The sequence below is a fragment of the Lissotriton helveticus genome, chromosome 3_1 (assembly GCF_964261635.1).
Source record: "Lissotriton helveticus chromosome 3_1, aLisHel1.1, whole genome shotgun sequence".
In the NCBI taxonomy this organism is placed as follows: domain Eukaryota; kingdom Metazoa; phylum Chordata; class Amphibia; order Caudata; family Salamandridae; genus Lissotriton; species Lissotriton helveticus.
This window is the reverse complement of record NC_136061.1, coordinates 1,941,699,525-1,941,713,152: the sequence shown is the minus strand read 5'-3', so window position 1 is coordinate 1,941,713,152 and position 13,628 is coordinate 1,941,699,525. Positions and strand designations below refer to the sequence as shown.

Sequence of the window (13,628 nt, the reverse complement as noted above, 5' to 3'; positions counted from 1 at the left end):
AAGCTGGACAAAAGGGATCCACACTCCCCATACCATACATGGCTTTCCCACCCCTGGACGTGGTGAGATGATTCAAGTCTTAAATCTCAATAAATAACTTGGTCTGGAGTTGGCACAGCTTGGATTGCCAAATGCCCAACAATACATCAGCCCTTGGGTGGGTTTCTCCAGGTATTCTGAGCTCTCGTTCATGACAGATATGCAGCATCATCGAGAAAGGAGGAGGCTCATAGGAAGATCAGCATGTTTCCGTGGAAGAGTTCCACAGGACAGACAAGCCATCTGGTGCCTGGTGAATGGGTCCACCTCCTTCTAGACGGTGGTCAACCACAGCTTCAGATGGAAGAAGCGGTGACCATGAGACAAGAACAGATGGAGTCAGTCTCTTGCATCCAACACTTGCCCTTGGATTTAACTCAGAGGTCCAATACTTTGTGCTATGACGCAGCCAGCGGGTCGCTTGCGGTATCAGAGGTCCAAGAAAAAGCCCAAGTGTAGTAGTACCATTATACAAATTAAACCTGAGCTTGCTGTGTTTTAGCTGGTCAGAGAAAACACTTGGAAAAGTATTTGCAGTGCTGACGAAAGAAAGTTGTTTTATATGGCCCGAGAAAACATTGGGGATGTGTGTATTTTTGCAGTGCTGGTCAGTGACAACCTATACAGGAGTGACTTCTTGAGACCTAGCCAATTGCGGATGTGCTCCAAAGTGTGACTCCTAACCCACGCTATGCACGACAACACTAGCACCGCATGTAGCAGTCACCCCTTTATAATCTATTCGGTTCAGTTCTTCAGCTGGTGCTGGCCAGTGTCCACCTGTACTAACGTGACTTCTTGCGGTCCAACCAATCAGGGATAGGCCCCAGAGCATGATTTGTAACCAAGGTGACAGCACCAGAAAAGTATATGGAGGTCGCAGTCCCCTCTCTGATCTAATTGGTTCAGGTCTTCAGCTGGTGCAGGCCAGCACAGAAGATATCCAGCACAGAAGCAGCTTCTTGAGCTACAGCCAATAAGGAATGGGCTCCAGAGGGCGGCTTGAAATCCAGGCTTCCACATCAGCACAGCATGTACCAGTCATCCCTCTGTGATTTAATTGGTTCAAGGCTTCAGTGTCAATCTATCCAATATGAGCCAAGCTTCATTGGAAATGCAAGTCAACCGGAACTCGCTTCTTCAGATTCAAGTGATTTGTGAGCTTTGGCCAAAAACATTTTATTTGGTCATGTTTCTTGATTATTATGCTGGCAGGTCTTCAATGTTTGCCTCTCTGATGGTTTCTGAGCACTCACTTTCATCACTTGCCGATGTTTCTAGCTTCACCCCTGGACCGCATCGAGGCATTTTCTGTACCACAAAGAGGGTTTGGCAGTAGTTGGCAGTGATGGGACGTGAGACTGCAGAAAACGACCATGAGCATACAGGGATCCGTCCTGATCAATGTTTGGGACGCCAGGTCATGTACAGATTTATACTTGTGTGTGAAGTACATGTACTCTGGAGCACTTTTACCCAGTTTGACGAATGTCATGAATAGGCTTTGGGGTGAATCTGGGAAGGGTGGTTAGGGTACAGGAGGTAAACTTGGGACTGATTCAGAGACAATCAATAACTACCGGGGAGGATGAAGAGGAGGCTGCTGCAATAGTATACGGCATAAAGTATCCCCTGCTGTAGAATATAAGAATATTACATGTCAATGAGGAGTTCTTTTATAAGGACATGGAACTATGAATTGACTTACAACATCCTGCTAAAGCACAGCAGAGGGTATTTTATACCTAATAATTATATAATACATGGCCACACCATCACCATTCCACAGTCCCACAATCTGCTTAATTTCTGGGTATCTTGATTTTTCATTTGAAAGAGATGTCATTTCAGACATAAAGAATAAAAATTGTAGACACGAAAAATCAACAGCTCAAAAAGCAATGAGTATTTTTCAGCAAAAAGAAATTACCAACAGTTGAATATAAATCAATTTAAAAATGATGAGGCTCACAATGTGGAGATCTGTTAAGAGATATTCTTTTTTTCCTGTATGATCTTTAGTGTGAAAAAAATAAACATGTTCTCAGAGAAATCTCCTTTTTGCTCATCACTGTTTGTTTGAGAGAAAAAAGGTCACAGAAACGAAAAGCCAGCTTTCATTATCCTTCCTCTGTTTAAATTGCAGCTGTAATTATACAATGTGACATGCCTTCCACCTTGGCTGCTGGCTCTGGCAGCAGGCAACCCAACTCAACTGTAATCATCTATTATGTATGGCCCTTCCCCCAAATCATCTACCTCTGTGTTCAACAGCTGCTCGGGGCCATAGGAGTAATGGGGGAGCCATACATAATATGGCCCCTCCTCCCTGTCCTAAATTATAAAAGGAAAATACCTGACCTCCTGTCACCCACTATCACCACTCTGTGTGAGTTTTATTCTCACCCCTTCAGAATCTGTGAGCTCTGCATTCCAGTGGTGCTCTGACAGGCTCTCACAGAGCCCAGCCAGAACAGCCTGGAAATCCTTTATGACATAGCAATAGTGAGTTATGAGATCTGGAACCCCCTGTTACTATGTCACAGCAGTAAATTATCACATTTAAAATGTTACTGTAGGATGGTCAGCTTCAATGTTTGCAACCCACAAGGTAATGGCCAGGTAGAAAGAGTCAACAGGTTTAGTGAAGGGAACCTTGGAAGTGGCCTGTAATGCTGGATTGGGTGTCCAGGACTCTATTAAGGGCACGTAGAGAGCTCATTGCACAATAGTGAACGCTAGAACAGGGAGATCACCTTCAGAGATGATGAGGGGCATGCAAGCAGCAACAAAAGGTTTTCCTTTGTGGATGCATGATTTAAGTGGGCATTTGAGATGCAAGGGTAGAGTTGGTGTCCATGTGAAGCGTTTAATCAATGTGGAAGATTGGGTGAAGGTTAAACTAGGTGGTGTGGGACATGGGTTGTCCAGGTTTAGGGCCCGGTACAAGGAGAGAAGTGAAGGGATTCATTTGGTGAAATTGGATAATGGACAAACATGGAACTTGAGAAGAGTAGCGTTATTTCAGAAAGACGGAAAAGGTCATATTCAGGCCTTGAAGGAGGATGAATGTAGTGAATGGGTATTAATAAAGCACAGTTAATTTCAAGGAGGATTGATAGAAGGTGGATGTAGTGGGGGTGCACAAGAGAAGGTTGCAGTTGGTGACTCTTGTGCCTCTCATTGTGTGTGTGGTCCTTCTGTTGAACGGGTGGGAAGGTCCCGCAGACCAATGGCGAGATTGGAAGACTTTGTGTGTAGATAGGTTTGATTCCTTTCAAACTTATTACTTATTTCATATTTGAAGAGTTCTGTTTGGGCTCTTCATTAGGTTTTTGAGCTTTCTGTTTGTGGTGTTTATCTCATGTGGGTGCAGTGATTGTTTTGTAGCTAGATGTTGGTCGCAGCAAATTGTGGATGTTCCCTACCACAGGATCATCTTGATCCTTGTGTCTTGTGTGACTCATTCTATGTTGTAGTTTGTTGTCTTTGTTTTGTTCTTGGGGAAAAAGGGGGATGCATATTACGATTATGTTACGTGTATTTGTAAATCGTACTAACACCTGTGCGGGTATCCTGACGTTGAGCAGGTGTGTATGCCTAGCCCTGTCTAGTGTAAGCTTGTTAATTGAAAAAACAGATCCTCATCTTCTTGCGGAATTCAGAAGAGAGGAGGAAGCTCTGGTGTGGAGTAGGAGGTCGGTCTATGCATTAGGACCCATATAAGAGAATGCTTTTCTTCCTGATCTGGTTCTGTGTATGCGTGGAATGTGTGCAAATGGGAGTCATGCAGAGCGGAGGTGTCTGGGTGGTTGGTGGAAGGAGATGTGACTGTTCAAGTAGGTGGGGCCTAACTTGTGTAGTGCCTTGCATGTGTGTCTGAGGAGTTTGGACTGATATGTTTGTGTATCGGGTGCCAGTGTAGTTCCCTGCGGTGTGGTGTGATGTCAGGTCTGTGTGGGAGGTTGAGGATGAGTCTGGCTGCTGAGTTACAATCAAGTTCCACCTGTTTCTTCTGCGTTGTGACTACATTGACACTCACACTAATGGCTCTCAGTGAAAGTCCTAGATAACAAGGAAAGAAGAGACGAGCTTTAATACGGGATAGCAGGCTCGCATCTATTATAATAATATTCAGTATTCCAGCACTTGGAACCTAGGCTGATGGATGGGAGGTGATATAAACAGTAGTCTACGACTTCTTCAGAAAAACATGGCTTTGAGCAGTTCAAACATCACAGTATCTACAAGAAAGATTCATATGACTGTAGCCAGATGGTTACACCTTGGTGGAGTTAAGTTGGTTTGAGGTTCAAGTAGAATGTGCGTATCACTCTTCATCCTTTCGCAATATGTGCCTTCGGGATGTATTCAGTGGAGATACAGGGCCGCAGTGAGCTGTTTATGACAACACCAGTCAGTGAAACTATGACATCTCAGAACAAGCCATTGCATCAATGAAACTAGTTTTAAGGCAGGAGGGACATAGGAGGTCAAGGATAGAGTTGGAGGAAGGAATTACAAGACAACTAACCCGCTAGAGGTCCCAGAAGGAGGTACTTTTTTCAAAACAAAGTTCAGCGCTGAATTAAAGCAATATCTGTGGCCCTTATGATGATAGTCAATAGGGGGGTGAGGGGTCACCGCATCTGGGAGGCATTCCTCACTCTTTTGAAACTCTCTTGGAGTGGTGAATGCATACTTGTAAGAGGAAAATCCAGAAGTAAAGTCAGTGGATGTGCTGCCAAGATTCGAATGATCACAACTTCTTGAGGGCTCGCGGTTACTGAACGGACTGGAAGCACATAGGATGAATGAATAAAGCACGTATGAAGAGCGAGTGTGCATGAAGTAATAAAAGGCAGCAAAGCACCATTAGAAAGAAGGAAAGCGGTCAAGTTTAGTCTGAGAAAGAACTCTTGGGAAAAAGGTTTCTCAGTAGATAGCGGACTGCAACTATGTTAAAAGACACCCCAGGGTATAACTTTGTCTCTTTAATCCTACAGGAAAATGCTGCCTCAGGAAGGATAGGGAGAGAGAAACAATGAGGACCAAACCAGGGCACCGACCTCCTTGGGGGTAGAGTTAAGTTGTTAAGTGACAACATAATTGAAGTTGAGGTCCAGCAAAATGCCTGAGAGAAGCAAATAGGTGAGGTCTCGCTCCAACACAATGGAAGATTTGGTGTGGCACTTGGAAGAAGATACAATGAACTCTCCCTTCACCCCACCTGGATAAGGATGTTCTCACCTCATATCAGGTAAGTATGAAGGCTTAGATCTTTGAAATAAACCTCTCCCTCAATAGTAATTGGTTTTAGAGACCTTTAAACAGCACAGGGGAAGCAGGCCCTGAGAGTGGTTGACCCTCTCTGTGGGCTGCACTATGACAAGGAATAGTGAATGTGGAAATACAGAGCCACTGGACCAGAGAAACCCAGGAGTCTGCAAGTCTGTCTGGGCACCAGGAGAATCAAACAAACAGGGAGGAGGTGGTTTACCCACTCCAAGTGACAGTAATGCTTGGCCGGTCGTCTCAGGCCGGCCAAACCGCCATGCACAATTGACATGTTCTCCACCCAGGCTGCATTACTGGGTGCTTCCTGGTTCTTGCTGTCCAGGAACCAAAGAGGCAGCAGTGGCCGCTGCAAGTAAGAGGGGTGAGGCGGTGAGGCCAGCTGGGGGGGGGGGGCGATATTTTGAGAGACGACCCCAAGAGAAAAATTAAATAAATAATTAATTTTCCCTCGTTGTTGTCTCTCAAAATACCTCACCCCCAGTCGGCCCCACCGCCCTCCGCTCTTACCTGCCTCGGCCACAGCTGCAAACAAGAGCGAGTGGCGGCGGCCGGCCTGCAGGTAAGTGTTTTTTTTTTAATTTACTGTCCATCATCCCCGCCACGCCACCACCGTTAAATAGCGACTCCAACTCTGTAAAACTCTAAATAGGGCCATAGGTCTCAATCAAGTGAGTGCACCTCTGGAGCTGAGCTGAGACAGGAGATGCAGATATCCCGGTCACAGTGCACTGAAGACAGCAGTGTTAGCAAAATGATATGATCTGACCCCATGCAGAAGTAATGCGGGCCAGAGTCTCCCATATTTATCTCACCTGTATTTATTGACCTTGACCTGAAGGCGCACTGCCTGCACATCAGCGTCGGATTGGTAACATGGGCATTCGGGCAATGCCCGAGGGGCCGGTGTCCGAGTTCTGCTGTGGGCTGCTTTTTTGAGCAGTCTGGGGGCTATTTGGGCGCTGTCTCTATTGTTCGAATACAGCCAGCGGCTCAGTCGGTGTCCGAGTGACCGTTCTAGAGGCAGATGGGCGCTCATTACCTCCATTTAGCAAAAGGCAGGGGTGTCACTCCCTTTGTCTCGCTGGTCGGCCCATTAATGTGTGCCCATACTGAGTGGGGGCAGGGGGCCTGAATAGTAGTGGCCTCACTTGTTTCACCAGTGTAAACTAACGCATGCTTTTTTTTAACCCCCCTCCCTAAAGTTTTTTTTACAAGATTACGCCAAAGCAGTGATTTCTAGAGGCAGATGGGCGCTCATTACCTCCATTTAGCAAAAGGCAGGGGTGTCACTCGCTTTGTCTCGCTGGCCGGGCCATTAATGTGTGCACATACTGAGCGGGGGCAGGGGGCCTGAATAGAAGTGGCCTCCCTTGTTTCACCAGTGTACACTAACGCATGCTTTTTTTTAACCCCCCCTAAAGTTTTTTTTATAAGATTACGCCAAAGCAGTGATTTGAGGAGTGATTATGCAAATTTGGGCTGATTTTTCTTTGGGCGTGCCGGGCCGATTTCCAATCCCAATCCAACCCTGGCTGTAGGGCCTAGTGTTACTCCCCTGACTGAAGACAGATGTAGCCTTTCTGTTTTTCCTGCTCGACAGCCCAGGTTTGCACTAGGTCTGCGGAGTTGCTTTACTTCCACTGCGGAGGCTACGAGTAAGGGTAGGGCAGTGCCCTTTCATTCAGCCATCTTTGCTTCAGAGAGTTTCTCTTCGGCCTTCGTAAAAGGTGCAGCACATTTATTAAGACATGTTAGGCTTACAGTCTGCGCGTTGTTCTTGTGCCGCACATTCCACACAAATAATTACTGACCTCCTGGGGTCTATAAAGTGTACCTAGCCCTTCCTTAAAGGCATAGCTGAAGTACACTTTGACTTAAAGTGAATATCTCAGTAGTTGATACTCTTAAAGTGATGCTCTTCAGCTAAACTTCATCCAATCAATTTTCAACACTAAATGGAAGCATCCAAAAAATCAAAACAAGGGTGTGAGACGCTCACGCACTTCCTGCTCCCTTACTTATGTGTGCCCACACACTGATTCCTCCTCTCATCTTTCTCTCTCTGTATGTGCATATATATGCATATCCATACTAATATTATAAAGAGAGAGTCCACACCTTTGAGGCGGGTAAGCTCAGGAACCACAGCGCCAATCACAACACCCAATACAGCATTGGAAAGGATGGTTTCAGCAGATGGACATTGGCTATACAGCAGGCCACCATATACATTCGAAGGGGGAAAAGAAAGTTAAGGGTAAAGTAGTCCGTTGTGGGCGTGTGAGTTTACAGCGATGGGCACGGAATTAGTCAAAACCAAGCGTTCAGAGTAGTCACTTGTGGGTGTGGCCGTTGTGCGGGGGTCCTGGGCAGGGGGGCGTGTGCATACACCGTGACTGCAGGGGGGCGTGTGCATGTGGGCGCGGCATTCGTCAAAACCAAGCGTTCAGAGTACTCCGTTGTGGGCGTGTGCGTTGTGCTGGGGGCGTGTGCGTACAGCGATGTGCGCGGCAGTCGTGAAAAACAAGCGTTCATAAACAAAGCTGTATTCCACCGCTTGCGATAAGCGTTCAACCAAGCTCGATTCCACCGCTTGCGAGAAACGTTCTGGGTGGGACTACCGTTCCAATAACAGTGGGCGGTGCATTTTGCAATTTTTGGTGCATTGGACGTTGACGCCATATGGGGCGTCTAAGTGCGGCTACAGCGGACAAACAAGGACTTCGAAACAGGCAGCACTGTCAGCCCAAAGGACAGCAAACCAGGCACACAACATCGAGAGGGGCGCATTCGGGTGCAGTCGGGTACTGTCAGCCCAAAGGACTCAACAGCAGAAACAGGCTGGAAACATTACCGCTGCGGAGGCACTTATCACTCGGCTGGTTCCTGCCACTTACTGCACAAGTGGACAGCCCAAAGGACTCAAGAGCAGACACAGGCTGGAAATGTGGTCGCTGCTGAGGCACATATCACTCGGCGTGTTCCTGCCACTGACTGCACAAGCGGACGCACATGTTGCACAGCAATGTATACCTACCGTTACAGTCTATGCACAGATGAAATGAACAGGTAAAAGACGACGTGCAATATCATTGTTAAACAAGGCGCCTGACTAATCATACCTTTTCTCATAGTAACACAAATGCCTTACCTAATGCTGAATACGTGACGGTTTCAATTTCTGGACTCAGGGAAAAAAACAGTTTTGTTAACATACTCGGTCCCAACATTAATTCTACTTCACGTATGGGACAAGGAGCGGCGTCTAACGGATGTGCCTTACGGGTGTGCCTTAGCCACGTAGGGGGAGGACATGGACACTATATACATCTTCAACTACATCTTACTCCGAGGTGCACACAGTATGTGGACATAGATGGCTAACTATTGTGCGACTTCCTGCATGTAATCGTACTCATTACACACTTTGGGCCGCTCTCTCGAACAGGAAATGTAGAAAACCAATTTATTCTCCATCCCGACTCGCATGAAACGAAAAATGTGGTATACCGTGAAATTTTGAAATAAATGTACCTTGCCTATTAAGACCATTGCTGACATTCTATTTCATCCCCGGACAACGTCGGGATGGGCTGCTAGTATATATATATATTTTTAAGTTTTATAAAGCGCGAACTTGACCTGAAGATATCAGAGCGCTTTTGTCATGTATTCCTATAGGTCCTGAATCGATCCCCCTATTCCTGACCCTATTCTAGTTAAACAAACCAACAAGTTAACTAGCAGTCAGCCCATGAGGCAGAAAACCCCCATGATGCAGATACCGTTATCTGACGCAGTCACACTACGGCACAGGAACGTGTTATCTGATTAGGTCATAACACTTGCGATCTAATTAGACAAGCGATATTCCTCCAGCCCCTGATAAGGCATACGGAGTTCTCATAACAAATCAAACCTATGACAACCTGGGCAAAACCCTGCGGCCATTGTTTTGATTTCACCGAGAACTTTAGTAAAAGAATGTGCTAACGAGCAAGTCGTATGACATCCTTATTGACGTATCTATGTCCATCCTTACGTCAATCTCGGCACCTTAAAGGTATAAATATTACCGATCTTGCCATATGCAAACACACGCGTGGTGACGAGACGGAGCAGCCATACTTGCCGAAGCGAAGAGAAGAGCAGACCCCGCTGGCAGCAGCCCCGCCTTTCTGACGCGCTGAGAGACGCGCTGCTTTCTCCTGCCGAGAATCCAGCACCGGCGTTTCTGGGCAGCCCTCGCAGGCAGCCTGGAATATCGAGACCAGAGAGAGAGATACCATTCCTCATTCATCCTAACTTCCAGGTACAGAACTGAATAACCCCTCACAGAGAATTCTTTAGTTATTCACTTGGCAAAAACAAACTTAACTTAAACTGTAACTATCTATTCCCGCCCACGTATTAGACTTAGGTCAGGTACACGGGGTAGGCGTATCTAGAAACACCAGTTGAGTACGTTTACTCAAATGTATATGTGTATGTAATATATTTTATTCATTTTAAAACATCTTATGGCTCAGAAACCATATCAATGTTTTTACAGTATTATTTTATACTATTGCTTTTAATGTATGCACTTTACTTAACTCTAAGTATTGCAATAATATCGATCCATTTCTCTTGTATGAGAAAAGAGACTGATCAATAAATAACACCTTTTTATTGAACACGCCCGTCTCTTCCTTTTCTCTACATTCTGATGAGACTAAGAATGCACGTACTGACTGAGTAAAATAATTTGCCTTTTGTTCACACGACTCTCGAGATTGACTCTTGATTAGGGGAGAGCAAAGTTGTCATGTTCTATGGTTGTCAGAAACTAAATCCCTTCTTGTCTAATCAGGGAAGTTAATTCCTCCTTGAACATTCGAGAAAGTTTCTAGTGAACTCTGAGCTAAGCTGGCAAACCCAAAACTTTAAGTCTAGTATCGACAGTAGTAGACCTAGTTAACGTCTGGCCTAGGCCTTTACTGCTGTAGGTATTATTCCAATGCGCAGAGCCTATTGGGAAGATAGGAACTACACTACATGGCGCCCAACGCGTTTGGAAAGGGCGATAAAACTAACGTAAGACATTTAGAGTAACTCAGTCGTGCTTTCTCACTCAGACCCCTTTTCCCAAATACTCCAAAGACGTCTGGAGTGGGTGAAAGGTTATATCCGCCAGACCTCGCAGGAGGGAACTCCTATGTATGGTTCTTGGTATAGTCAACGTTGAAGGATAAACAGTTCCAAAATATTGTGCATCTAATCTTTGTTTCCATAAGAAACCTGATCTGCAAACAAACAAAATAACCTTCAGGACAGTAAAATGTCAGAAAATGAAGAAGAAAGAGAGGCAGTTAGATTAGCAGCTGAACTCGCAGCGGCTGATGCTGCAGCACTAGATGCAGACGGGGATATAATACTCATCCCGGTCATCAAAAGGAGATCTATAACTCTAAAACTTATAGAAAATGGACTGACACCTAGAGGTGGCACAGTCATATTCGTAATTGAGGCACACGAATATCGGCAGACAGAGGTATACTATTCATGGATACATTTTCCAGCAGCAAATGCTGTAACAAAGTACTTCCACTATTACAAAATAGAGGAACCTCCTAATGAGTACACTCCTTTCGAGGAGGTGGAAGTACCACTCAAATTCCAAGAGCATTTGCTCTTATTTGATGGCGCCCTAAAACATAATAATCACATCACCAGGCTCGGTCCTTTAGGTAGACCAGGAGCAACGTGGCCGGTCCTAGCCGGATACACACCACATCCAGACATCAATGGGATGTCTGCAGCAGAGCTGTTAACACAGCTAAAACAATTAATAAAAATTCATAGACAATTAGTTCAGTAGGTGATGCGGACTTCAACAATTCAGCCAGCGATTAAACTTCCACAGCTGACCCCTCATCAGGGGAACACAAATAAAATTACACCACAGAACATCCAATCCTGCCTAGGTAAAGTACCGGCTAAACAGGAACAAATACCATTCTGGTTGGCACAGAAAATTACCCAAATTGAGGCGGTGTTTCCTGACACCACCCCGCTAGAAAAGCACAGGATTCTGACTATCTGTCTCCCAATGGGAATCGCACCACACATAGAGGACTGTGACACTTGGGGTACAGTCTTTGCTTCCATCTACACAAAAACGCACGGTGTTCCATCCATTTCGGTAATACCAGATGTGCTAAAACAAATTCAAGATGAATATGGTCCTGAACCCGCTTTAACTCTTGGTATGAAATTACTGAAAGACTTCAAGCAGGTCTCGGCTATATTATTAGCCAACATAAAAGGTGAAGCAGCAAACGTGGCGATCCGCCAGAGGTTAAAAGAGACAGATATAGCAGACCAACCAGCTGAAATTGCCAGAATCATAGAAAAATCCTATGAGGAACTAGGTAGAGACAGTTTAGGTGGAATACCAGTAAAACCACAACTGACTGAAAGTCCAGAAAAAATATTTTTTAATAATAATTCACCAAAAAAGAACTGGGATGGAAACAAACAATCCAATCCCAAAGAAAAGAAATTCCAGTCCCGAGGAAGGTCTCCTAGGCGAAGAGAAAAATCTCCGAACCAAAGACACAGGTCACCTCAAAGTGACCCCTCTGGGAAAAGATATAACCTTAGAAATAGGGATAATATAAAAAAGCCTGATAGATATCAAGACATTGATACGCGTCCCTCTCAATCTTTTCAGACTTCCTCGCAGAAATCGGAAAGAAGAGGACGATCAGAACAAAGAGAAGAGCACGCCAAGTCCAAAGACAAGGAACCTGCTCAACTAAAAAAGAAATTACAATTTCCAAAAAAGAAGGTAGCCAGTATCAAGGTAGTTAACAATGCCGAGAATACTGAGGACACAACTGAAAAACGGAGAGTGGGCTCAGACAATGCTAGACAGCGCAGCAGAAGTGAGCATAGCTCGCAAAGTCCTTATGAATCATCTGGAGATAGTGGACACGAATGAATATCTTCAAGTGGAAACTGCGGACACCAGAGTTAGCAAACCTCACAAAATATACGAAATAACATTGCGTATAGAGGGGGATAAGACTAGGAAAATAAGGGGACTGTTTTGGGATAATCTCTCCAAGGGCTATGACATCCTTCTAGCTGAAAAAGACTGGCCACCAGAGTTTGTCAGGGAGTGCCCTCATGGCGAAGAAGTAATTATGCCTGCCTTCTCAAATCAAATTCCAATTCATAAAAAATACACACTTGCTAGAAAGTGGGCAGTGGCTCTAGCACCTGCTTTATATAAAAATCACGTGGGATGGGATGAGGATTCTCCTCCTCACAAAATCCAGTTAAAATCACAACCTACTGCACAAAGGCAGTACCCAATTAAGCAAGAAGCTAAAAAACAGGTAAATGAAATACTAGATCAGCTAGAATACCAGGGGGTGATTGAAACTTGCACCTCACAAATGAACAATCCTTTGTTTCCGGTCTCCAAACCAGACAATTCATATCGTCTAGTTTTGGATTACCGACACCTTAACACATGTTGCAAAACTTTTGCAGTGCAAAACTCACACAGTGCTGCACTAATGAATAACATAGTGCGCAAAAAATACAAAACAACCTTAGACATCTCTAATGGATTCTTTTGTCAAAACATAGCACCAGAGAGCAGATATTTAACTGCATTCTCAGTAAATGGCACTCAAAAACAATTCTGTCGGTTAGCCCAGGGGTACAAGAACAGCCCGGGGGTATTCTCAGCGAGAGTAACAGAATTACTTCAACTATATGATGATGAAGCATTATCTTATGTCGATGACATTTACATAACAGATGATGACTTGGAGACTCACTTGAAAAGAGTGAACACCATAATACTTGGGTTCGCTGCAGAGGGTTACAAATTCAACTTTAAAAAATCCAGAATTGCCCATCTGACAGTCCTGTTCTTAGGATATGAATTATCAAGCGAAGGCAAAAGCCTGGCTGACAATTTCCTAGAGAAATGTGCCGTACTCCAAGCACCTAGAACACTAAAAAACCTACAGTCGATTCTAGGCTTCCTAAATTTCGGAAGAACATACATTGCAAATTACGCAGAAAGGGTCAAACCCCTTTATGATCTAATTAAACCAGATTTTAAAAGATCCAATTGGACTCAAATACACACAGAAATTTTGAGATCCTTACAAACAGACATGCTAATTAAAACAAAATTAGAAACACGTGATAACACACGCAATCTTGTGATTCGAGTCATCCCAGGGAGATGCGGATTCACATACCTGACCTCTAATGAGGGGGAAAAG

General features: G+C 44.8%; 1 protein-coding gene across 1 annotated transcript in view; it reads right to left on the bottom strand.

The window, feature by feature from the left end:
• The window catches only part of ITGA11 (integrin subunit alpha 11), a 603,504-nt gene that overhangs the window by 360,093 nt on the left and 229,783 nt on the right, over positions 1-13,628 (bottom strand). The window contains exon 6 of the mRNA XM_078683461.1: positions 2,614-2,735. Coding sequence (XP_078539587.1) covers positions 2,614-2,735 — 122 coding nt within the window. The remainder of the gene's footprint in view (positions 1-2,613; positions 2,736-13,628) is intronic.